Genomic DNA, 25,974 nt, shown 5'->3' on the forward strand with positions numbered 1-25,974 from the left:
ATAGATCACTCACCAGCCCCCTGCCATGTTCTCCAGCCTTTGTTCTGCTCAATCAGTCATCCTTGTCCATGGAGACAAGGTGTGTCATGTCACCCCAGAACTCGTGACTAGCCACCCTACTGTTACCGCAAACTCAGACTCACCCCAAATCCCCCCAATGACCCAGGAAAGCCCCATTAATTCTATGGGTCATAAACCACTCACCCTCTCCTTGCTCCTGTTCCCTTACTTGCCCTCATGCTGCGCATGAGACACTACTAGAAGTGCCTCTGTATCCCAAACCTTCCTGCAATTAGAGTTGAGAGAGTGTTTTCCCCATTTTCCAGCTAATTCCCTGTCTCCAGGGATGCTGCTCTGAAGTAGCCAAGCAAGCCTCGCTCTCCTGGGTGCTGGTCCACAGGCTCACAGTTCTGGGGTCCCTAGGAAGCATCTCCAGACATGGACATGAGGGTCAAGAGGTATCTCCAAGACAGCCAAAGCATGAGGCACGTTCTCTGCCAGGGCCAGATAATCCCAGTTTTCCTAATAAGGGGCTGGTTTCCCAGGTGAGGGGAGCTGTGATCACCCAGGAATGGGAGGGAGAGAAATAAGAGCAAAGCCCCATTGGCCAGGCTGGGCGTGGTGGAATTCCAAAAAAGAGCCTGAGGTGTGCACCCCAACTGGAGCAGCATGACCCTCCTGCTCCAGGAGGGATATTTTTTGTCTCCTGATTATTTGGCAGCAGGACAAAGCCAGGGTACCGTGAGATAATGTTGGTGTCTCAGGGAGGGTCTGTTTACCCCAAACCGTGTGATAACCCAGATGTTCCTTGATTATTTCCCCAGTGAGGAGGAATATGAGTAATAAAATTATTCATTACCCAAAATTCCTTTGAAATGCCTGAGGGATGAGATCCTTGAGGCAGGAGAGAGTGATATGGGGCTCCCAGGCATTTCTGCTGCCTGCATAGATAGGTACTGGCAGTTCCTTTTCTGCCCAGAGCACCTTGGAGTGGCCCAAAATTGCCAAGTCGGTCATGAACCAGAAAATTCCCTGCAGCTGCTCTAGCCAGAGAGAGGACAAGTCCTGCTGCCCAGCAGGGCAAGGAAGGGCTGGAGAGGATCATCCATCCATCCTGCTCCAGCTGTCTTTGGCTCCCGGGGGCCAATTGGAGAAACTCTGGTTTCTCCACACCTTGGCCCACCAGGATTTCATTGTGCCTTGGATGACCTTGGCCCCCTTGGCCCCCCTTGACTCCTCCACTTGACCTCTCCACATAGGCCATGCCTTGATGACTCTTTCCATCAGCTCACACGTGATCAGTTCCAGACTCCCACAAACATCTGCTCAGGCATCTTCCCTGTGTCTTTCTCAATCATGATGTCTAATCTGTCTATTCTGAAAAAAAACCCTACTTCATTGCAAAAAAAAAAAAAGGGGGGGGGGGCTTGTTTTGATTATATGTTAAGAGAAGCAATTTACAGAGTTCAGAAAGAAAAATATATCAATACCAAAACTCCAATTCATAGGGAAAAGAGCACTCAGATTTCTCTCTGATTTCAGTTTGAGGGAGTGCAGCTGAAAATTAAATACTTTCCCCAGGAAAAATAAAGAACATCAATGCAATAATTTCACTTGAAGTTCTCAATTTGAAAGAAACTTGGGTCTGTCAACCTGCTCCATGATGTTTGCATGCTTTTGCTCTGTTGACTCAGTGGGTGACTAATAGGTTATGAGCAGATGAATCAACATGGTTTATCATCCACTCTTATCTAGGCCACATTACTAGAGTTTATTGGCATCGTGTTTATTCACATATTGGGCAAGTGCTGGGTGTTGAGCAAACCCCAGCAGGGAAACTCTGAGGAGCTGCTGCTGTTGATGGCAATAGCACCACAGGAAGTTGTCCCAATTCCAAGGCTCCAGAGGTGGGACTTGACCTTTCCTTACCCACCACGATGGCTTCACTTGTGGATTCACAGTGGGGATGGAGAAACTGCTGCCAGGAGGTGATTTCAACTCAGGACAGAAGTGGGCTGTCTCAGGCCCCAGTATTGGGTGAGGAAGCTCAAATTAGTCTGGTGATGGAAATGAAAATCATATGGAGAGGGCAGTTCCTACAGGCAGCTGGGAGGGTTGAATATTAAAAATTTAGTGATAATTTAAATATCAGCACATTTTTGCCTGAAACTCCAAGTATTTCAGGATTTAGCTGAAATACAGGTTATCCATGTTTTCCAGTGAGAAAAAATTTCTTTCTACAAAAACTGATACTTTTATAAATTGGCTTTGACCCACATTCCAGCCCACCAAGACACTGACACATTTACTTACTTATTTTCTGAGTGAGTATAGGTCTAAATATAGGAAATATAATTTATGCCAAAAAGGATCAGATCCTCCTCATGCCACTGTTATTCCAAATCCCCCTGATGATGCAGCACAGTGGTAGATCATTTTCCCACTGTGTTTGTTTGACAGGATCCCATTGCAAAGAGGTGAAATTGTTCCCCCAAAACATCAGATCGGCCCATCCAGCCAGACTCCCAGTTCAGGAAAGCAGATGGGGTGGGGGAGGCCTCGGGAGTGCCTTCCCCGCCACAACAGCTGATGTGTCGGTGCAGGGAGAGAGAAGATGCTTCCGACAGCTGGGGCAAATCATGGAGGCTTCCAGAGATTAGGACCATCCCCTAAACAGGGCTCCAGGATTAGACAGGAGGTGGTGAGACCTTCCCACTTGCACATCGTAAAGCAAAGGGAAGATGCCAAAGGCCTGGAATAAACAAGGAGCTCATCAGGTGAGAAGGGCTCCCTGAAGCTGTTGCATCTTCCGTGCTCATCCCCTCCTGTCCCTGTCCCCATGAACATCTCTGGAGATTCTGGTGGGCTCTTTGCACCCCAGCAAGACTGTGAAAGCAGCAGGTGGATGCCACACCTGGGCCACCACAGGCTCTGGGCACGGGTCCTTGGCACAGCCATGGGTTTGGCCAGGGCAGAGGACAGAGCACCAGGGTATCAGCATGGGTTTCAACAAGGAGAGCCACCCACAGCCTGTATCAGGATATACCCGAGACTGACAGGGTCCTCACTGCCAACTCAGTGAAATAAATTCAAAGTCACCCAACAGGACAGAGAAGGAACTATGCCCACCTTCCTTTGGCCACATCCAACCCTGAACACATTGTGTGGACTGTGAGTCCATGGGAGACATCACAGAAGGCCAGAAAAATGCCCAAATCTCCTGAATTTCAGCAGAAAGGAGGTGTCCAAGCCCCTTCAGGGAGGCTATTACTGGTGGTTACTGGTGCTGATTCCTGTGTGGGTCTGTGCCCTCCCTTCAACTGCTGTTCCTGCCTTTGCCTGTCCCCTTTCCAGGGTTAATTCAGATCTCCAGAAAACTAGGGAGCTCATCTGGAAAGCACACAGTGGTCAAACACAAATGCCAGCAGGTTGTTTAGGTAAGCAGGCTCAGTGCCCTACCTACCACCTCCCAAATCCCACATCCCTGCTCAGCATTTCCAGCCTTGCTGTCACTGTGATATTCACAGAGCACTGAGTCAAGCAGTTGGGGCAGGCAGCAGGTGGGCTGGGACCAGGCTAGATTTCCATTTGTCTGTCACACACAAGTGGACACTTACTTCATCCCAAAGCAATGACTGCAGGCAGGGGCTCCAGCCCGGAGCTGGGACATGGCCCCAGTTGCCCTCCCAAAGCCCCCCAGGAAAGGAACTCTCTAGGTGTCACCCTGGGAAAATAATTTTGAGTATTGCTTTAAAATATCCCTGTCTGGTCCAGAAAAGCCAACCAGGTAATAAAGAGACATCAACAGGAGCATCTCTGAGGTGCTGAGGGGCATTTCTTGCCTGGTAGACATACCTTGGTAAGCTCAGGGTTCTAACAGCCCCTGCCTCCAGAGTTGTCCCTGTCGCTGGGTGCAGCCCAGCTCACCCCAGCAGCACTCAGCAGCACCAGTTTGATTCACTCACTCTCCAGTAACCCTTTCTTCAGGGAAAAAGTTCTTCAGCCCTGACACAAGCTGCCCAGGGCAGTGGCAGTGCCCAGTCCCCTGCCCTGGAAGGGTTCAAAAGCCATGTGGACATGGCAGCTGAGGACAGGCATCTGGGTTAGTGGTGGCCTTGGCAGTGCTGGGTTGAGGGTTGGACTTGATAACCTTAAGGGTCTTTTCCAACCCAAGTGATTGTCTAATTCCATGATCAGTCAGGGTTCACTCACCTCCAGGTCCCCCAACATCAGCTCATGGAGCAGTAGGGTGGGTGCCCAGACCTGCGCTTCCCCTGCTGAGATCAGGAGCTGCCAGAGGCAGGCAGGGGATGCAAACACCCAGAACCAGCTTTTGGGCTGCTATTTTGGGGGTGTAATGGGATAATTCTCCTCCAAGATGGATGAGGTAGAAAAATAGGAAAACCCATGCAGAGATGTCCTGATTTTGCCCTGTGACTTGCTGGGAGCTGAGCCAGGGAGCTCCGTGTTCCCTCCAGACTGTGACAGCACTGCAGTGGAAAAACCATCACAGAGAGGCATCAGCTGCTGCCCACAGCCAAAAAGGATCCCCCAGGGCCATCTGCGCGGCCACCACAATTACAGTCATCGTAGGAGGGGACAGCACAGCCTGAGCAGGAGCTGCAGGGCAGGAGCTGCAGGGCAGTGATCTGCAGCACCTGCACCCAGGGCCAGCTGGGCCTGAGCGTGCCAGGCCAGCAGGAACCCTCATGCACCTTGGCACCACAGCTGTCACCTGCAGTGCTCCCAGGAGCAATGCCAGTCCTGGGGCACTGCTCTGCCTGGGATGGGTTTTTTCCAGTCCTGCCCAACTTCTGGGGCTGCCAGCAGGAGCTCACCTAGGACAGAGAGCCTGCAGGGACAGGGCTGTGTCAGCCCTGGTCTCTTCAGTCTGTGCAGAGTCACCTCTACCAAGGCTTGGGAACGGCAGGTGGAGATGCCAATAAGGCTCTGTCACCACCTGTCAGGGCTGGCCCTCTCCTGTGTCAGGGAGAAACTGCAATTAGCAGCTCAGATTTTCCTTCTTCATTAAAACTAGGAGCTCAGGAAGGCCTGAATTGTTCCAAAGCTCCTTTGCTAGTTTATTCTGAGCATTTGCACCCAGGGACCAGAGCCACACCAGCTGCTTCTCTCCCCTGAGCAAGGAGCTGGGAGGCTCTGCAGGAGAAGGGGGAGGGAACAGCTCAGCCCCAGGCTCCACCAGCACAAAGGGCAAATTTCAGTATGGATTAGGACCAGCAGGGAGCTCAGTGTTTGCACAAGGACAGGCACCACTTCTCAGAGCCTGCTTGCTCCTCTCCTCACCTGCAGTCCCAGGCAGGACCAGGCACTGCTACTCCCCAGGAGGGTATCCGGCCCTGCCCTAAGGACTTTGAGAGACTGAAACCCCCTGCCAAGGTTCACGGTGACATTGGCCAGAAACAGCCCAGAGTTAGACTCTCATTTGACCTTCAGCATCCCCTTCATCAGGTCCCTGTTTCTCCATCAAGGACTTAGGGCCACCTTGAGTGTCTTCAAGGTCATTGCTCCTACCTAGTCCCTCCTGTAGGACCAACACCGGTGTTTCCACTTCCCCTCACAGCTTTTCCCATATTTCCTCACATCCAACACCTCCTTTCCTTGCCTTACATACTTTGACTGGCACTCTCACCTTCCCTGCACTCTCCCCATCCCCTCCTCCCCCCTGCTCCCTTCAACCCACTACTGGTCCCTGCAGGACTCTGCCAAGCTCCATCCTGGAGCATCCCTGTTCAGCTGAGAGCAGATAGGACCAGCAGGATTTGCTGCAGCCAGACCTGTCCCAGCCCTGGGGACACTGGTGCTACTGGGACCAGCCATGTGAAAGATGGGGCACTGATATCCCAAGGAAGTCCTTGAGGCCAGTGTGGTCATGGCCACAAGGGCTGCCTGCGCCTTGCCATGTCCAGGGTGTTTGGGAAGGGCTGTCCCTTCCCAGGATTCTTGGAAGCAAATGGGATCTGCTCCCTTGTTGGGACAGCATGTCCTGGCCCCTCCCACAACCTTCTCTAACCCAAAGACTTTTATTTGAGAACTTCCCTACTGTTTCCCCCTCCCGGGAAAGTTTGCTGGGTTGGAGGGGCTATGAGAGGGTTTGGAGTGTCCCCAAATCCCAGGGACTTCCACCAGGTCCCAGTAAACTGGGAATGCACACCAGTTTGGGTTGTCCAACAGGGCCCAGCTGCATCCTTTCCCTACTGCCACCAGGGAGCATCATGGGGACATTCAATCCAGATGTCCCTGTGCTGGGTGCCAAAATCCTCCAGACAGTGAAATCCTCCCAGCCAAGCTTTGTAAATGCCTGGTCCTTGGAGCGCCTGGTATACCCAGAGCCAGCTGTGGCTCAGCCCTGTTCCAGATGCAGGGGCTTGCACCAGAAGTTTCTCCCTGCCCCGTTCAGCACAGCGTGACAGTCCCGTGCCATCCCTGGGGGAAGCATGTCCCCAAAACACCTCCAGAGCAGCTGGGCCAAGACATGGTGCTCAGAGAACAATGGGGGGTTGATCTGTTGATACAATAACCTGCAAAGAAACAGCCATGGAAGATGTTCCAATCTCATCCTCCTTGTCCATGAGCAAGTCAGTGCCAAGAGGACACTTAGATATTTGCAGGGAAAGGCCAAAACCTTCAGCTGGACATGACCAAGGACAGTGAGAACCAGGGATGAGGCTGGAGGTGGCTTTGACTCTTACCCATCTCCTGGGGGGTTAGGAGGTGGCAGAAATCCCAAGGGATTCAGAGACAAGAGGAAGAGATGGGGGGGTCTTCTGCCTCCCAAGTGCTGACTCTTAAGAAGGAGGAGAAATTCTCAGTCACATAAAATCTGAGAGCAACCCTGGGAGAAGGGCTTGGGGTGTTGGTGCTCAACATGCCCCAGGCATGTGCGCTGGGTCTCAGAAATCCCCCAAAGCCCTGGGTGGATCCCCCAGCATGGGCAGCAGGGGACGGGGAATTCTGCCCCTGTGCCCCACTCAGGTGAGACTCCACCTGCAGAGCTGCCTCCAGCTCTGGGCTTCCAGCACAGGAAGGACCTGGAGCTGCTGGAGCAAGCCCAGAGGAGGCCAGAGGAGCTGCTCCAAGGCCTGGAGTCCCTCTGCTCCGGAGCCAGGCTGGCAGAGCTGGGGGTGTTCCCCTGGAGAAGAGAAGGCTCTGGGAAGAACCCTAGAGCCCCTTCCAGTGTCTAACGGGGCTCCAGAAGAGCTGGAGAGGGACTTGGGACAAGGCATGGAGGGACAGGACAAGGGGAATGCAGGGCAGAGTGAGATGGAGTATTGAGAAGGAATAGGGATTCCACCTGTGAGGGTGGGGAGGCCCTTCCCCAGGCTACCCAGAGAAGCTGTTGCTGCTCCATCCCTGGAAGTGTCCAAGGCCCGGTTGGCTGGGGCTTGGAGGAACCCGGAATAGTGGAAGGTGTCCCTGCCCATGGCAGAGGGTGGGAATGGGATGAGCTTTGGGGTCCCTTCCAATGCAAACCTGTCTGGATTCTGTGGCACAGGGAGCAGGATGCAGGGACCCAGCCCTTGCTCTGTGACACAGCGGACATGCCAAGGGAGCCCATCCTTTCTGCAGGCTGGAAATGCCCCAGGATCCCACTGGGCAGTGGTGGCTGGAGGCATCATTTCTGCCCAGCACATGTAAAGCCCTTGGGATCTCTTGGGGTGCTCTAACGTTGCAGGAATGCCAGACAATGTGCAGGGCTGTCACCCGCCCCTGCTGGCGCTGAAGGTGAGAAGCTGATTTATTTTCACAGCCTGCAAAGCCCTGTGGAAGTGGACATGGCCCGGCTCAGCACCAGGGTTGGCTCTTTTCTGTACCTGGCACTGTGACTTCAAAGTAAAGCGTTGGGACTCTCCAAAAGTTCACATCTTCCTGCAAGCCAGGACATGATCCAGTCCCATCCCACCACCTGCACAAGGAAAAACACCTTTGTGGATCCCTTTTTTAATGCTGCTTGTGACCATGGTTAGCTCTTTTTGTGGGGTGCAGGAGAAGTTGTGCTGTCCTTTTGCACCCCAGCACGGCAACCAGGAGGGATGGGGGGGACAAGGAGGGAGCTGCCAGGACCAGTTATCTGATCCCAGCAACTCCAGTGTAAACTTAGCATGGCCTTTTGGAAAATACTTGCTGTGGCAAAACACACAGTAAATCACTGCTCTGAGTGCCAACAATTCTTTGAGATTAGCAAATCTTAAAGCTCACTTTAGGGTCGTGGGTTGGAGCCCTGCCAGTGTAACTGGGGGCAGGGAGGTCTTCCTCACCTCACACCCTCCAGCTCTCAGGGATTGCACCAAGCTGCAAATCCTTGCTTTTTGAAGAAGATGGGATAAAGTCCAGGGTCAGCAGTGGATGTGGGGTCCTGCAACCCACTCCTGTGGATTCCCACCCTTTGCTCCCAAGGAGCAGGACTGACCCTCTGATTTCTTTGCCTTTTCCTTTCCAGACTACCTTGGAAAATCCCCAATTTCTTCTCTTATTTCATCAAACAAACCCAGCTCCCACCAGTTGCCCCAACCCTTTCCAGCATCATCCTGTATTCCCTGGGACAAATCACTGTGACCTCCAGCCCCATCACCCTCCTCCTCCCTCCCCAGCATCCCCAGAGCCCCCAGCATCCCAGCACTGGGCTTTCCACAGTGCTTCGGGGTAAGAATGCCTAGGATTTAAAAGCCACCCAGGAGGTGGGACCTTGGTGCTTCCAGACATGCCACAAATTGTCCAATTTCAGCTGAGGGCTCATTCAGCCTGTGAGACAAAAAGAAGGGCAAAGCCCTTGGAACTGAGCAGGAAAAGGGGCATCAAATACCTGGGAGTCCCAACCAGGTGCATTCCAATGGAAATTCACCACAGGCTCTGCATCCTGCAGGAGATTGACCCCTGAAACACCTTCTCAAGGACAAAATATCCTGGAGATAGCATTTTAACCCAGGATAAATCACTGGGTCATCACAGGAGTTCCTAGGGAAATCCCAGGCTACACCTGAGAGTTCTGTGGCTCGACCCTTTCCAGGCCATTTTGTAGTTTGGATGCAGATGTCTGTGTTGAGAATGCCACGGAGGAAACCACTTCAAACCAGAGCAGCATTCCATCAAAGTTCTGGAGGAATGTGGGACTGAAACCCCAATTGCTGCTGTTCTTCCATCCATGCTGTTTGAGTGAACATCCTGATTTATTTCAGGTTTAGAGCTCCTGTCACTGAGTTCTCAAAAAGATTTGTGTTGGCCACAGGTCATTCCTATTTGTATCAGGGAGAGCAGAAAAAGTTGCTTGTCAGAAGAACATTGTCAGTGTAGCTGAGCTCCCATTCCTCGTGGAAATATTACAGAATAAAAAGCTGCCAAGGTCAAGTGCAACAGGAACATAGGCTGGTATTAAAAATAATGTTCCTGCTTATTGGCATTGTGGAACAGCTCCCACCTGTGATGCTGTATGGAGCTGTCCTCAGAGTGCAGGGAAAATAATTCAGCAAAAGCAGCACAGAGCTGTGTCAGGGGAGGCTCAGGCTGGAGATCAGGGAAAGGTTCTTCCCCCAGAGGATGCTGGGCACTGCCCAGGCTCCCCAGGGAATGGGCATGGCCCCAAGGTTGCCAGAGCTTCAGGGGTGTTTGGACAGCGCTGCCAGGGATGCCCAGAGTGGGATTGTTGGGGTGTCTGTGCAGGGCAAGGGTTGGACTGGATGATCCCTGACAGTGCCTCCCTATTCAGGGGTTCCTGTGATTCTGTGATCTGTGGTTGCCCATGTGCCAGCAGCAATGTCAGCCCAGCTGGAAGCCTGTAAGCTGAGATGTCCCCTGGCCAGAAAACAGCCTTGGAGCACTTGCCCTGCCCTGTATTTGCAGAGGGGCTGCAGCCCAGCATGAACATTCCCTGCCCACCCAGCACTGCACAAGCCCATCTGCTCATCACCACATCCATGAAATCCCAAAGGTGGTTTGAAATATTTGGGGTTAAAACCATGAGGTGCAAGGAAAAGTGGCCAGATTGTCTTTGTTTTCCAGTGCCTGGGAGCTATGGAGCCTCAACTGCAACCACCATGGAAAAATTGTGCCCAAATCTTTTTCCATGCAAAACCAGGCCATTTTTGGGTGTGTGACTTTGACATGGGGGTCTCTGCACCCCAGCAATTGTAACATGGAGGGCTTTGGGCAGATAAGGGATGTGCCTTACTAAGAAATTGTGATTTTGGTATACCATGAGGGCTGACATCTCTTTTCCTTGCCCAGTCTGGGTCTGCCTTGGTCCTGGTCGTGACTCAAAGTGCCCCAGCTGAGCCCCCAGCAGGTTCCTCTGCATCCACAGGGAAGAGGAGCCAGCAGAGGATGTTCCATGGCTCCCCATTTTGGGATGCTGGAAGGGACCATGGAGCAGGGAACAGGGCAGAGAGCTAAGCACCAGTGGCAGGAACAGTGCAAACAAGAGTGTGCTGAACCCACACATCCTCAGCCCAAGGACAAACGTCCCGGGAGCCAGAAAACCAGGGGGGGAAAGTCCCTCCAGTGAAGGTCCCCTCTCCCGGAGAGATTTCTTTGCTCTAATGCCGCCATCCAGTGGGAGAAACTCCCCGACATGGGAAAGGCTGGAAAAGAGGGCGTTGGGTTCCCCACCATCCTCGGGCTGCCCTCGGTGGCCTCCCTGCCAGGGATGCTGCGGCTGCACGCCACCCTCCGTTTCTAAGCCCCGATCCCAGCCTGGGTGCAAAGTGGAAACAGCTCAGGCGGCACCGGAGCTCCTCCGGCACCCAGCGAGGGGATGGGGAAGGAGGGAAGATGCACCGGGGTCAGGAGAGGGCTGCAAGCCCAGAGAAGGAAGAGGAAGCTGAGGTGCAAGCCGGGTCCTAGCGATGAGGCCACCGCGGTCCCAGGGCGATGCCGGGCACCCTCCCAGCGCTCCCCTCCCGCTCCTGCGGGATATTTGCAGTCTGAGCACACCGTGCCTGCAGAAAGCCGAATACGAGCGCGTATTCAGCAGCACTGGGACTTCAAGGAGGGAAAAGCAGCCAAATACAAAACTCCCTGGGGTTGATCAGGGAAGCGAAATGACTTTGGCAGCGGCCACAGAGCAGCGCGACGGCCAGCGGGGGAAGCGCGCTGGCCAGCGGCCCCCAGGATCCCACAATGCGCCCGTTTGTTGCCCCCACGGGCGGCCGGACTCCCCCAGAAAGGAGCTTTCAGTGGGAATATTCAAAAGTTCAACCTCTCTCAGCAACGCAAGGTTTATTGGATTGTGCAATGGCACAAAGGCACAGTGTTTCCTCAGGAGCAAGAAGTTCTGCGGCTGGAACACGGCGCTTTTACTCCCGCACAGAAGCCGCCTGAGCGGAATCGCGGCGTTATCGAGGCGGGATCGCAGTCAGAGACTTCCCTTCAAGGGAGAAAGCAGGAAAAAAAAAAATCTGTTTATGGGTATAAAATGAAAGCATTTCGGGGGTTTTCTTCTGGCTGAAAGCAGCAGCTGTTTTCCTAAGGTGGCGCCAGTTTCCAGGAAGCAGGCGTATTTCTCCAAAGTCGAGGGGAAAACCCCTAACTTTTTCTTTTCCCTTTGTGCCAAGAGGAAATTTGTCCTGGGAACAAGCCCTGTGCACAAACGAACACACTGTCCTCTCCTCCGAGAAGCACAAATGCTTTCCCACCCACTCAAAATTAGACAGAAAAATGACTCCTGGACCAGCAATTCCCTGATAAGCCCAATGAGGAGGCAGCATCCTGGTTGAATCAGAGGCACGTGTCCCGGTGGGTATGAATTTTGGAAGCATCCACCACCTCTGCAAGCTGGCAAAGGCCATTCCTGGCGGCTGTAAACCTATCCTCAAGCTCCAGCCCACACTCAGGAAAGGGAGAGGAAGGGGAGATGTTGCAAAATAAAAGAGATGAGGACATTTGGTGTAAAGAATCTGCTCTACAGCTGCAAACAGCCTCATGCTGGCACTGGGGCTGAGAACTGTGCACAGCTCATCACACCTGGAGTCTGATAACCCATAGCTGTGCCCAAGGTCCTTCTGTATGTTTAATTAGAATCATAGACGATATTAATTATTTCAATTTTTGGATCAGATAATTGTTTGGTTTGGAATGGATCTTGGTTACTGCAGAGAAAATACTGGTGGACAGGCTGAGAATGGGAAAGGGGGATTTTTTTTTTTAAGATATCATTGTTTTTTAAGGGACTGTTGGTATGTGCGGAGCAGTGAAACCACCCGGCAAAGCCGAGCAGCTCCACAGTGTCCCAGCATGCCCAAGACAGGGAAACCCCCGGATCGAAGCACCAGGACACTGCTCTTCCTTCCTGCAAAAAAAGGCGGATGGCAACCGGGCTCCAGCCCCAGACCTGGACAAAGCACCTCTCAGTACCTCAGGAAGGGAGGATAAATCTCTGACCAGTGAGGAAACACCAGCCAGAGGTAAAGCATACCCCAGCCGGCGTGCCTGAGGGGTCAGGACGAGCTCGCAGCCCACGACAGGGGAATAAAGCACAGTGGAGTCACGGGAGCAGGTGATGGGCTGACTGCAGAGCAAGAGACACCAAAACTTTGTACTCTGGAGATACATCTGAGATGTATCTGTACTCTGGAGACACATCTGAGATACGTCTGTACGCTGGAGGGGACAGGTCAGTGCCATCTCCAACCCCGCAGAGGCTGTGCTGGCACTGGTGGGGTCCCAGGGAAGAATGGCTTGGAGGAGGCCACGATGCTGGAGCAGGATTTGGGCAATGCTGTAGCACTGGGGAATGAGTGTTCTGTCCCCTGTGATGCAGGGCAAACCTTGTTCCAGGAGTCCATGCCCTGATTCCCACCCTGTGCCCCAGCCTAGGCCGGCTTCCCACTAGGATGCCCAGCCCCGTTTGAGGGGATGCTCAACTCCCTTTATGTCCGGTGCTTCGGGTGTCCCTATGCCTGATCCTCCTGGATATCCCATGTCTGGCTCCTCCTGGCATCCTTATAACTCGGAGTGTTCCCAGCTCTCCCATTCCCGCTGCCTCCACGACCATCACGCCCGCGCAGACCCAGATCCCAGTGCTTCCTGTACCCCCGTGCCCAGTGCTCCTGCTCTTCAGCAAGCAGATCTTCCCGCCTCCCCCATTCCCGAGGCTGCCAGGATGCCCGCATCCAGGTTCCTCCCAGGACCTCCGTGCCAGGTGCTCCCGACTCCTTCTCCCCAAGGACTCCCATTCGCAGTTCTTCCCTTACCCCCATGTGTTGTACTACCGGATCCCGCATCCCCAGTTCCCTGCTCCCCTCACTCACTATGCTCCCGGGCCCCCATGCCCATTTCTCGGGTTTCCCGGGCTACCCCGTGCCCCGGTGCCCCCTCTCCCCGGACGAGTCTCCCGTGCCTGGCCGGTGCCAGGTGTTGCCCGGTTCCCCGCTCCTCCTCCTCTCCGCCCCTTGCCGTCCCTCCTCCCCCGGGAAAGCGAAAGCGCGGCGGGCGGAAGCCGAGCCCTCCCCGCCGGGCCGGGCCGGGCTGGGGCCGCACCGGGACCGCGCCGGGGCCACCATGGCTTCCATCGGCAACTTCTTGCGACGGAGCCTGCGGCGCGCCGGCCGCAGAGGTGAGGTCATGGGAGGGGTCCGGGAGGTGCCGGTGCCGGTGTCGGTGTCAGTTTCGGTGTTAGGACAGGTCCATCCCCGGTGCCGCGGCTGCGGGAGTCGACGGCTGCCGGCGGAGCGGGGACGGTCCCGGGCAGCGCAGCGCGACCGCGCCGGGTGAACGGCGGCAGCGGCTCGGTCCCTCCAGCCCGGCCCGTTCGCACCCCACCCCAGGGAGCCCAGCTCGGGCCGGCCGCCCCGGGACTCACCGCATCTCTTGCTCCGTTCTCGGGGGTTCAGCCCATCCCGAGAACTGCACCACATCTCCCGGGAGCCCACCCCTTCCCAGATGAGCCCACCCCAGCCCCAGGGGCGGCCCCGCAGATCCCCTGTCTCCCCACATCCCCGCTGAACGAGGCATCGTAGAGCATGCCGTGGCATCTGGGACAGCCATGAGAGTGTCCGTGGGGGGGACCCACGAGGGAGACGGTGCCCCTCAGGACAGCTGGGTGTTGCAGAGCCTTCAGAAGGCGCTGCAGAAATTGGTCCTTTGGGATTTGTGATCTTTTCCGAGATATCGAAAGGATCATCAGAGTTTTCTGGCTGCCGTATCTCAAGGCAGAACAAAGAAGGTTGGAGCAATCTATGGACTGGGGGGGCTTCTGCGCTCCCCTCCCCGTCTGTTTTGTGCTGGCTCTGGCTCCCCAAGAGCTCGGTGTTGCCGAGGTTTAATAAAGCCAAAGCCATTTCCTCTCCGCTGGGGCAGATGGGCTGCTGGGCGGCACGGGAAGCTGAGCTCCCCCGCAAACCAGGTCGGAAAACCTTGGCACACCAGAGGTCGGGAGTTTTCTAAGGGGAAAGAAACCGGTTGTGCCACAGGCAGAGTGGGGCTGAGTGCAGCCCTCGGCGATAAGAAAAGCCCGCAGCAGCCTTTGCCCTCTCCGTGTCCGGTGGATGGAAGGGTGAAGATCCACGTGACTAGTAGCCACTCTCCATCTGGGAGTTGCGAGAGCACCCCTGGCCACCCACCTTCTTCCCTTCCTCGCAGGGGATGCTCCCACCCACTGCTGGGGGGCTGGGGGTGCTCCCGAATTTCCTGACACGGGCTATGGATGGGAGAGTCATTGGCTCTTGTGACCCTTTCTTGTGTCCCCGGGAGACGGGGCACTGTGAGCCCTGCCGATCTGGGCCAGCGCTGGGATCTCAGCCTGCCACATTCAGCCTGCCTGACGGTTCACTCCTTATATCCCTGGAGCTCATCTTCCAGCCCAGGGATGGGACTTGTGGTCTTTGAGGGATTTAGGCTCTGCCAGTGAGGGCTTTGCAACCAGACCCAGCACTGCTGGGGGATCCACACTTCCACGTGAGAGAGGCAGAGCTGTAGCCTGGCAAGGCCAGGCTCTCCAGAGCAGCAGGTTTGGCTTGTTTGCTTGTAAACCCCATGGACAAAATGCAAATGCAGTCCTTGCTGAAGACCTGAAGATCTGTTGTTCTCTGAAATGCAGAATGGGACTTCATAGGCAGGATTTAACTGCACTTCCATCTTGCACTGTGATGGGAAAACAGCCAATGCCAGTGTCCAGTGTGGATGGGGGACACCACCAGCCCTCCCAAGCCTTCTTCCCTGGGGTCCTCCCAACAACAACCCCCTGCCTGGGTCAGAGGTGGGAGCAGACCAAAGCCTTTGCTGGAGCATCCCAAGGAACAGCAGGAGAAGCAATGCACATCTTGTGAACCTTTTTCCTGGTCTGGAGCACCTCATTGGGCAGGTCCAGGATGATCCCCAATGAGGATAAACCAGAGGTATCCTCAGCCAGGTCTCATCCTTCACCTGCTGCAAAGGGTCCCCTTTGGGATGAATTTCACCTTGCCACTGAGGAAGGACTTTGTATGTGGAAGTGGGGCAGCCCCAGGTGCACAAAGGGGTGGCTTTGAGCATCTCCCCACCCCAAGATGGGAAAGGAATTTCTGGTCCCTGGGAAGGAACATCCTGTGATGGGACCATGAGTGTCACCTCCTCCTATGAGCCTTCTGTTCCCATCAGCTCCCAGTGACCTGGAACAAAAGCTGGAGAGGTGTTTCCAGACTAAAGGAGGCAGCTCTGGAACTGGAGGGACATGTAGGCAGGGTGTCCACCAGCACTGCTTTTGGAGGAGAAGGATAATGGGAATAGCTGATCATAGCCATGCCTTGCTCTAATCAGCTGTGGCACAACTAGAAGAGCTCAGGGACATACTTTGGGGTCTGGGGACAAACTGCAAGAGCCAGTTTCTGGCTGCCGTATCTCAAGGCAGAACAAAGAAGGTTGGAGCAATCTATGGACTGGGGGGGCTTCTGCGCTCCCCTCCCCATCTGTTTTGTGCTGGCTCTGGCTCCCCAAGAGCTCGGTGTTGCCGAGGTTTAATAAAGCCAAAGCCATTTAATCCAGCCACATATTTATTTTCCTTGCTGTTCCTGAAAGAGCAGCTCAACTTTTCTGCTCCAGCTCCCCACAATAATCAGAGATGGGGCAGTTTCTGTATCAAGAACAAGGGAACAAGGATAAAGGAAGGCAGAAGTGGCCTCTGGCAGAGGGAAGAGCTGTGGCCTGGCCTGGCTGCAGTCTCTGTCCAGCATTTAACTCCTCTCCATTCCAGCCCTCGGCTCTCACTGTCCCACTGTGGTCATCCCAGGGCCATTGGAGATGCTGGATGGGGCTCTTTTCCCTCCTATTCCTGGTTGTTCAGGGTGTGACTGCTGATGCTTCCCAGTTGCCCTCCCCAACCAGCCCAACAAGAACTGGGGTGTAATCTCCAGGAACTGCTTTGCTTTGGTTTAGGAAAAACCCTTGAGTAGCTCATTTGCAATCAGCAGTTCCCAGGACACCTGGCAGGGAGAGGCTGGGGTTCATCTGACTGGAGCTTTAGGAGATGCTCAAACAAGATCTGGGCTGGTTTGTTGCTGTTTGCTTCTCCTAAGAGAATAAAATTACCTGCTGTAACACATTCCCATACCTCCCTGCAGATGTTTAATATAGAGCCCATCTGCTCTCCTCATTCCATGTGTCTGCTTTGCTCTGGGCATCCTTCTGCCCTCACTGGGCTGGGGCAAAGGAAGGCTGGAGGTGTCAGGATTTTCCCTAAAAGACTCATAAAAGCAATTTCTCTTTCCTTTTCATGTCCCCACTTTTGGGGGCCAAAAGTCCTGGGCACCAGGACCTGGTTCCCTTCAGCCAGTTCACATGTAACTCTGCAACTCCTCCCTTGCCCTCAGACCTTTCATTGCACTCTGATCAGATTTTTTTGGGATCTTTTTGGCTTCAGAAGGAAAAGATGGGGCCTCTGCTGCGGAAAACACCCCCCCACAGGTACCACAGGGGAAGCAGGGGGAGCGGAGCTCAGTCTTCTACTCTGCTGGACAGTTCTTCTTTGAGTACCTGGTGGTGGTGTCGCTGAAGAAGATGCCAGATGGACGTTATGAACCCAAGATAACCTACCAATTCCCAAAGGTATTTAGTCTTGTGTTTCTGGTAAGATTAGTTTTCCACATTTAGAGAAGAAAGGGATATTGTTCCTTCCCCATCATTAAAGCTATGGAAGGAGAAAGCTGCCCCATGCTCTTGAGTCACAGTCCCAGACCCCAGGCTTTGCCTGCCCTGAGTTGGGGTTGCTGGGACCATCTGTCCCTCCCCGTGATCCCAGCCCAGGGCCACAAACCCCAGGAGGAAACTCCAGGCCTCCTGTCGCAAAAAGGAAGACCACGGTGGGGAAACCACATCTCAGGGAGGTGGCACAGGAAGAGATCACATTTGCAGAGGATCCCTCTGCTTTGCCTCACTGTCCATGGGGTGAAAGTCAAAATTTGGATTTTTGGGAGGTGCTTGTCCAGACATGTGCAAGCCCCTTCTGCATCATTCAGAGGCAGGGGTCGCTTTGGGACAGACTTCATTCCACTGAATCCCACCCCATTCCTGGTGACAATGGGGACCCTCCATCTCCCTGACTCTTGACATCACTTCCATCCAGCGTGAGAACTTGCTGAAGGGCCAGAAGGAGGAGGAGGAACGTCTCCTTCAAGCTATCCCCCTCTTCTGCTTCCCTGATGGCAACAACTGGGCACCTATCACTGAGTTCACCAGGTACCTGCCCTATGGCAGGGTCTGGGCTGGGGTCCCCACCCCTGTTGGACTCCTGAGGGCTGGAAGTCCAGCCCAGTCCAGCCCAGCCCAGTCCATCCCAGCTCATTCCAGCCCCACATTTTCTCTTCTTGCAGCGAAACCTTTTCCTTTGTCCTGACAAACGTGGATGGCAGCAGGAAGATTGGCTACTGCAGGCGGCTGCTGGTGAGCCCTCCCCACACCACACCCAGTGGGGGTGTCACTGTCACCCCCTACCCACGGGGGGACACATTACCTCCTGCCAGGCCCAGAGTTCAGCTCCTGGGGCTGTGCCTCAGAAACCCACTGGCCTTGACCACAGTGATGAGGAGCAGCAAGAGGGTACCCAGAGGGGGTTTTTAAAGCTCTCTGCTGAGGCATAACTCATATGTTGGATGGAGAAAACAATGAGTGTTCACAAAGCCTGTGGGTGAGGCACTTGGGGATATGCTTTAGGCGTGGATATGGTGGTGCTGGGCTGCTTTTGAACTTGGAGATCTTGGAGGGCTTTTCCAAACTTAACAGTTCTGTGATTCCCCACTGGCTTCCACAGCTTCCCTGGCTCCTTTCCCATGTCTGGAGTGGTCAGGACGGCTGCAAATCCCACTTGGAATCAGGATGGGAATGTCAGTGCACCCATCCAGGTACCAAGGAGCTAGGAGCCCTCAGCCCCATACCCAAAAGCTGCATCTGAGCAGTGGCTGTTTCTCAGCTCATGGGTTTGACCAGCTCAGGGGCTCTGAGATGCAATGGTCTTCCCTGGCTACTGCTTTGAACCAGGACATAAATCCAGGAGGACATCCCTGTGCCACAGCATGGGCAACAGCTGGATCCACCACCCCTTCATCCTCGTGCACCTTCCCATTTCAGCATCCAGGGATGAGCTCAGGCTGTTGGAACTGCATATCTGGAGGGCAGAAAAGAGCAAACAGACCCAGGATAGTCCAGTTGGAAAGGGAAGAATAAAGCCAAAGAAGTCATCCCAAAGGCTCCTGTTGTAGCAGGAGGCAGGGTTAACTCCAAGGATGGTGGGGCAGGTTGTCTTGGAGAATGTGTGCCTGGGTGGAAGGAGAGTTTGCAAATATGCCAAAGGACTTTGCACCAAATTAATTAACAGCTTAGACACCCAAATCACCTTCTCTGGGCACCTTCTGCTTTTCCAGCATCAGCTGCATCATTGGCCTTGGCCCTAGCTTTGAAAACCTCCCAATGAGTGACTGGGAATTTGAGGGGAGCAAGTGAGGATCCCTTTGGAGAGTGTGGAGCTGGTGCAGGGGGCTGGGAGATGCTCAGATCCTTTTCCCACACTCTTCCAGCCATCCGGGCGTGGTGTCCGACTCCCCGAGGTTTTCTGCATCATCAGCTGCCTGGGCTGCTTTGGGCTCTTCTCCAAGGTAGGGACATGGTGGCTCCGGCCCAGTGGCGACCCTGGCAACTGCTCCCTTATCTGCTCGGGATTCCCATCTTACATCTTTCTCACCCAGATCCTGGACGAGGTGGAGAAGAGGCGCCAGATCTCCATGGCAGTGATCTACCCCTTCATGCAGGGCCTCCGGGAGTCGCCCTTCCCTGCGCCAGGGAAAACTGTCACCATCAAAAGCTTCATCCCCGAGTCGGGCACAGAGGTTGGTGGGGGACCCAGGGGCACCTCCTGGTCTACATCTGGGAGCATCCTCCACCCCTGCAGCACCCAAGGATGCTGACCATAGCAGGGCTGGGTGGGTCAGGCTGCCAGGGGCCTCATTGCTTGGGAAGATGGGTGTCATCTCTCTCCTGATCCAGGAGGAGAGCAGTGAGGATGAGGATGGAGCCCATCCCCAGAGGATGCAACCTCTGCAGCTCCCCCAGCCTGAAGCTGGAACTGCTGCACAAAAACCTCTCCATACACTATGTTGGGACTTGCCTTGCCCTGATGCCAGAGTAGGATGCCAGGGGCTGGGAGGGGCCTCCTCTGCCAGGGGCTGGGAGCTGCTCCTGAGCCAGCGCCTGCTCCTCAGGCAGGTTGGGGAGCACAGTGGTGCAAGGGCTGTCATGGGCTGCAAATTTCTTCCCAAAAGAGGTGGTCAGGGACTGGCACCACCTGTCCAACTGCAGTGGTGGAATCACCATCCCTAGAAGTGTTCAAAACACACGTGAATGTGGCACTTAGGGATGGGTGTTAGTGGTGAACATACAGTTCATGATCTTAGAGGGCTTTTCCAGCCCGATGATTCCATGATTGCATCATTATGCTCTTCTCCATACCACTGTACTCAGCTCCCAGTCTTGATTCCTGCCTGATTTAGCCCCCCAGGCAGGTGCGGGTGTGTGACAAGCCCAGTCTTCTCATGTAGAGAAAAGATCTGATCCAGGCATGGATGAGATGATCTCACTGCGCCCACACAAAGCCCAGACTCACACCGGCAGGGCTTTTTAATTTGCTTTTTCTTTCTCTTGCGGCAAAGCCAAGCTGGAAAAATGGGTACGATCCACTCTGGCACTGGGCAAAATGTCCCCAATACTGAGCATCCCATGGATGTGCCAAGGGAGGGCCTGAAAGCAGGATCCTTGCTCCATAGAGCAATTTAGCAGCTGGTGATCTAAGCGATTTCTTAATCCAGGGAGCTTGTGCAAGACTTTGCAGGTTGCTCAATGCTCTGTCCCAGGGCCATGGTCGGAAGCACAGCCTGGGCTGCCAGAGGGAGGAGGAATGAGGATGTTCTTCGAAAGAGCTGCACTCTGGGGCTCTGGGCAGGGTCTGGAGCAAGGAGATCACTGAGACCAGGAAAGGAGGGGAAATAAATTCTGGGTACTGCATGGGTTGAGGTGGGGATGGAGCAGGATTTGTGCTGGAAAGGGGCTGTGGAGCCTAGCCAAGCCTGATGTTGCTGGCTGGGAAGATGCTGCTTTGGTGGAAAAGCATGTGGAGAAGGGGATTTTCTTCCTGAAGTATTGGGAGAAGGGCCAGGACTGTGTCATGAGCTGCACAGTCCTGTTAACCCTTCAGTACTCACCATGTCTGGCTTCCATGGGGATTGATGGAATGAGGAGACTTGTGGGCATATGCAGCTGAGTAGCCAGCCTGCCTGCAAATTTCTATTATTTCCCTCACTTCTGGGGCATCTTAGCCAGGAATTGCCAGGCTGACCCTGCCAGAGAGACTTTAGAGGAAGGTTTTGTGGCATTTGTAGGAGTCATGCGCTCCCCACTCCTCCCTTTCCTGGCAGCTCACAGATGACCTCTCAGAAACTGAGATGGGACATGTCCCTGCCACCCTCTGCCAGGGACTTGGGAGCACTGGAGAAAAGAGGCATTTGGGTTAAAAATCCAGTGCCCAAATAAAGAGCCCCACAGTGCTCATCACTGATAGCTTCCCTGAGCTCTCAGTGCTGCACAGGCTGAATCTCCTGGCAGGATGAAATGGAGTTTGTCCCTTCTACATGGACACGGTGCAGATGCTGCAATGCTGGGTCATTAACTGCTTCCAAATCACCTTCTCAGGAAGCCAGGGCAGGATGGGGGGAGTGTTGCCCCTCCTAAGCTGGGGTTCCATGGCTCTTCCTTGGCAGCTCATCGAGCTCACACGGCCTGTGGATGCCCACCTGGAGCACGTGGAGTTCCAGGCTCTGCTCCAGCGACTCAGCCCTCACCTCATCCTGCACATCTTTGCCTCTGCCATGTTGGAGCGACGGCTCATTTTCCTGGCTGAGGAGCTGAGGTGAGTCCTGATCTCTTGATTATAAAAATGCCCCAAAAAAATGCCCTTGAAGTGGCACAGGACACTACAGAGCTCGAGATGGGATATTCCCTACTCCCTGCCATGGTATCACTGCTGGCTGCCTGTCCCACAGTGTCCTGTCCCAGTGTATCCACGCTGTGGCTGCTCTCCTGTACCCCTTCACCTGGGCTCACACCTACATCCCTGTGGTCCCTGAGTGCCTGCTGGACACTGTGTGCTGCCCAACACCCTTCATGGTCGGCATCCAGATACGGCACCTGGAGCGGGTCCTGGAGCAGCCAATGGAGGAGGTATTTCATCTGAAGGGGAGGGCAGCTGGGTGGAGCCATCAGTTAATCCATGTCCCCAGGTCTGGCTTGGCCCTGGAGTTCTGATCATACCCTTTTCCCATCCAGGGAGGCTGGAAATTAGGGTGTCCTCCATGTCCCCTCCTGTTGGCACCTGGGGTGTTACCTCCACATTCCCCTGGGAGTTGCCCTGCCCCTGTGCTCCAGGAGCTGCTGTTGGGGTCATCCCAGTCTTGAAGCAGAGGAAAGCTGTGTGGGGACAAGCCACCAAACCTGCAGCAAAAATTGTCCTTGTGGGAAATGCCCTGGTCCCCCTGCCCAGGTCCTTCCTGCAGAGAGGGGCTGATCTCTCTTGTGCCACCCTCACAGGCTGGTGACACACCAGTCCCATCCCAAAATGGGTGGGAGGAAGCCCAGGTGCCTGCTCACTCCCTTCTCTTTTTCAGGCTCTGATAGTTGATCTCTGTGAAGGGAAGATCATCCGGGCGGTAGGTCCTCCCTGTGTGGGTGTGGGGCTGGGGTGGCCTGGATAACCCCAGGAAGGGCCTTTCCTCCTTTGTGTCAGCTACCTGGCAGCTTCCACATTTTTAAATGGGTTCAAACTGCCAGAGGGCAGGGTTAGACGAGATTTTGGGAAGGTGGTGAAGCCCTGGCCCAGATTGCCCACAAAGCTGTGGCTGCCCCTGGATCCCTGAAATTGTCCAAGCCTAAGATGGCTAGAGTTTGGAGCAATGTAGTCTAGTGGAAAATGTCCCTGCACATGGCAGAGGGTGGAATGGGATGAACTTTAAGGTCCCTTCTAACCCAAACCCATCTGGGATTTTGTGGTTCTATGATTTTGGGGGCAGAGCCATCTTCAGTGGCACCCTCCCAGGGGGAACATCCCATGTGGGGATGTCTACAGCCACTGCTCCTGGCTTTTGAGCCAGAACAGCAGGGTCCATGCACTGGGTATTGCACACCCACATCTCTGCAGGACATTGTGATGATGATTAATTGATGAGCTTTGAGAGCCCCACTGATGGGCTGCACCAACCCATGACCCCCTGAGCTGGATTCTCTCCAGTGCTTCATGGCCCCATTGTCTTCCAGGTGGGGGATGAGGAGGAGATCCTGCCTGGAAAGCTGCAAAACGAGATGCTGATATCTCTGAACAGGCACAACAACAACAACAACGTGCACAGTAAGGATGTCTGTGATGGTAAAAGAGCCCCGATCTGCCCTCTCCATGGCCAGAGACTTCAGCCAGGGGGTTTTCCTAAAGTCACCTGGTCTGGGATATTTCTCCCCCTATTTGCAGGGATAATCCCTTGGGTTTTCCTCCGTCCTTTGAAACACGAGATCAGGAACAGATAATTCTGCTGGAAGAATTGATATTTGCTAATATTTAGAACATTAAGATGCTGCCACCCTGAAAAGCAACACCCTGGAAAGCCAGGGTTCCCTCAGCAAAATTAATCTGATCCTTGATTAGTGGCAGAGGAAGGCTCTAAGCAAGTAATTCCTTGGGATGCAAACACAGACCAGGTTAATGTAGGCCCATGCTGTCTGTGTTCAGAGGTTTCATCCCCACCTCTCGTGCTCCGTTTCCCCCCCAGGCTCAGAGCAGGTGAACACCCTGGTGTCAGAGGCCTTCGTGCAGTTCTTTGTGCGCCTGGTGGGGCACTACGGCTCCCACATCAAGTGGGGCAGGAGCGGCTCTGGCAGCTTCCAGGAACGAGCCTTCTGCAAGGCCATCGCCTCCAGGAGCTGCCGCCGGCTCGTGAAGAAGTTTGTGAAGACAAACATGTTTTCCTTATTTATTGAGGAAGCGGAGAAGAGCAGGATCCCCCAGGAAGGTAATGGTCCCATTTCTCATCCCTCCCCTGCTGGGTGGGCTCTGTGGAACCCTGGGCTGGTTGGTTTAGGGGCAGATGCCACGTGCCTGGTGAGGGGTTGGATGCAGCCCAAGCTGAGGGTGCTCAGGGCACTGAGCAGACCCTGTTTGCTCTCAATGGCCTCATTTCTCCATACCTGTCTAGCAACCAAAAAAAAAAAAAAAAATCCTCATTTGTGACTCCCCATCCCTGGAAGTGTCTAAGGCCACTTTGGATGGGGCTCGGAGCAAACTGGTCTGGTGGAAGGTGTCTCTGCCTAGGGCAGACTTTGGAACTGGCTTAGCTTTAAGGTCCCTTCCAACTCAAATCAGCGTGGGATTCTGGACTCTCTGATTCATTTTAGATCTTGTCACTCACCTGGAGCTGGGGCCAGCTCACTGGGAGCTATGTGTTGAGGCAAACAAGCAGCAGCAGCAGAAACATTTGGCTTGGGCACATCAGCAACTGCCAGGAACCTGACTCAGCTCAGCCCTTAACTCTGTGGCAGCAGGGCTGGTCCTTCCCCCTTCCTGGGGATTTACAGGGCACAGGGCAGAGCTGAGCCTCCTCCCAGCCTGGCACAGGGACAAATGGGCAGTGGAGGTGGAGAAAACTACCCAAAAGCTGTATTTCTGGATGGAGGCATCCTGGGCTGGGATCTGCCACCCCACCCGGGGGACTCCTGCTGGCACTGCCTCGGGTGCTGCTTCTCCACCCTTTTATGTGAGACCTTATAGGGCAAACCTGTGGAGAAGGAGAGGGATGGCACAGTCCCTGTTTTCTTATTGTATTCCCAGTCTACATCATCATTCTGGTGTTTAGCTGGGTCTGCTGCTTTCTCCCTTCCTTGCTGGTGGGAAACACAAAACTGAACAGGAGTGAACACATGGGTTAAAACCATGGGCTAACCCAGCACAATAAAGCCTCTTTTGGGTGAGAGGGATGGGTGGCATTGCAACCACGCCCATTTCATAGACTTTTGGAATCCCAAAATTCCAACAAATTGGGTTGGAGGGACCTTTAAAGGGCATCTCATTCCACCCCCTGCCATGGGTAGGGACACCTTCCACTAGCCCAGGTTGCTCCAAGCCCCATCCAACCTGCCTTGGACATGTCATTTCCACATTTCTCCGGGTCCTCTGTGGGTGCAAGTGTCCATACCCAGGATGGTATGGGACACAAACACTTTGCAGGATTCAGGCTGGACAGCCCTGTATCTCCCATTCCAAACACCAGCACCTCACCCATGACCTTTTTTCTTCCATAGCATATTTCCAGCAGAAAATAATAGAGTACCATGAACAGAAGAAGCACAGAAGGGACTCCTGAAGCCCAGCGTGGGAGCAGGGGAGCAGGACTGGGATTGACATATCCCTGCCAGCAGCACCATACTGGACTCTGTTCCTGCACCTGGGACTCCTGAGCTGCCTGGGCAGCACTGAGCACCCTTTCTTTCTCAGGGCATCATTGCACTGGAGAAATCTTTGCACAGAACCAGCGCCAGGCTGGGATTTCCCTCCTGCTCATGGTCGCTCCAGGGACAGACTCTGACTCCCAGTGCTTGGCCCTGCACGGTTCTTGTCCCCCCAACACCTCACACAGAGGGAGGGCAGCCAGGGCTGGCTGCAGGACAGCAGGGGTTTAGAGTAATTATTAGAAGGGAGGAAAAAAAAAGGGATGAGTAGGAAATAGTTTTACTTCTCATTAAAACAAACCAGGGGTTTGCAAATAAGGAACATCCCATTGCACGGTTCCTGAGGTTTTGTTATTAACAACTGGTTTATATTGTTTTAATTTATATTGTTTTATTAAGCCATTGTTGAACACCAGCAGGAGCAGGTGGCGAGGGGGTGGTGTTAGTGGTTTCCTCTCTCACAGCTGCTGCATCACTGGTGCCACATAGAGCCAAGTTTGGCTTTCCAAGGAAACAAAAATACTCATTTCCAGCAGGTTATTTATTTGTGCTGGAGCAAACTGTGAAGGCCACATGGCTGTGGGGTGTCAAAGGGAAACAGCTGATCAACAGCTTCAGGGAGGATTTGTTCCATTCCAGAGTAAAATGTGTCACCATCCTCCTTGGGTCTGATTTTGGTGCCAACTTCTCTTAAAACCTCTTAATTCCTCTCTGAAATATGAGGCCAGCAGCAGATTAAAGCTAAATGATAGTTCTTCTTTCTGAACACACTCATCTGGGAAATAAATATTGCAGCAGAGAGGCTGGGCTGAGGCTGCAGTTCTGACTGGTCCCATCCACAGAAACCCAACTCGGGTACTTCTCCCAGCAAAGGCTGGGAATGAAGGCAGAGCTTCCTTCTTCTCCTCTCTGGGATGTTACAGCCAGGCTGTCACGTCACTTGGTACCCACCAGGCATCAAAATACCAAAAGTATCCTGGAATCATGAAATCTCAGACTCTTTTGGGATGGAAGGGATGTTAA

At 54.1% G+C, this 25,974-nt stretch overlaps 1 protein-coding gene and 1 long non-coding RNA gene across 2 annotated transcripts; one reads left to right on the plus strand and one right to left on the minus strand.

Annotated features, from left to right (window-relative positions):
- Window positions 1-11,214: 11,214 nt before the first annotated feature.
- Window positions 11,215-12,629, minus strand: LOC132338337 (uncharacterized). The gene is made up of 2 exons (XR_009489432.1): window positions 12,425-12,629; window positions 11,215-11,377 (listed from the first exon to the last, which is right to left on the minus strand). It is a non-coding gene; the product is annotated as an uncharacterized LOC132338337 (long non-coding RNA).
- A 251-nt stretch (window positions 12,630-12,880) lies between these two features.
- DENND2D (DENN domain containing 2D) lies at window positions 12,881-25,752 on the plus strand. The gene is given in 17 exon segments (XM_059867724.1): window positions 12,881-12,986; window positions 12,989-13,047; window positions 13,049-13,173; window positions 13,175-13,203; window positions 13,206-13,241; window positions 13,244-13,564; window positions 16,844-17,028; window positions 17,546-17,658; window positions 17,793-17,862; window positions 18,993-19,070; window positions 19,161-19,301; window positions 21,225-21,373; window positions 21,507-21,684; window positions 22,128-22,169; window positions 22,774-22,864; window positions 23,280-23,519; window positions 24,805-25,752. Coding segments are annotated over 17 exon segments (2,025 nt in total). The 3' UTR covers window positions 24,867-25,752.
- The last annotated feature ends 222 nt before the right edge of the window (window positions 25,753-25,974 follow it).

The sequence above is a fragment of the Haemorhous mexicanus genome, chromosome 25 (assembly GCF_027477595.1).
Source record: "Haemorhous mexicanus isolate bHaeMex1 chromosome 25, bHaeMex1.pri, whole genome shotgun sequence".
Classification (NCBI taxonomy): Eukaryota; Metazoa; Chordata; class Aves; order Passeriformes; family Fringillidae; genus Haemorhous; species Haemorhous mexicanus.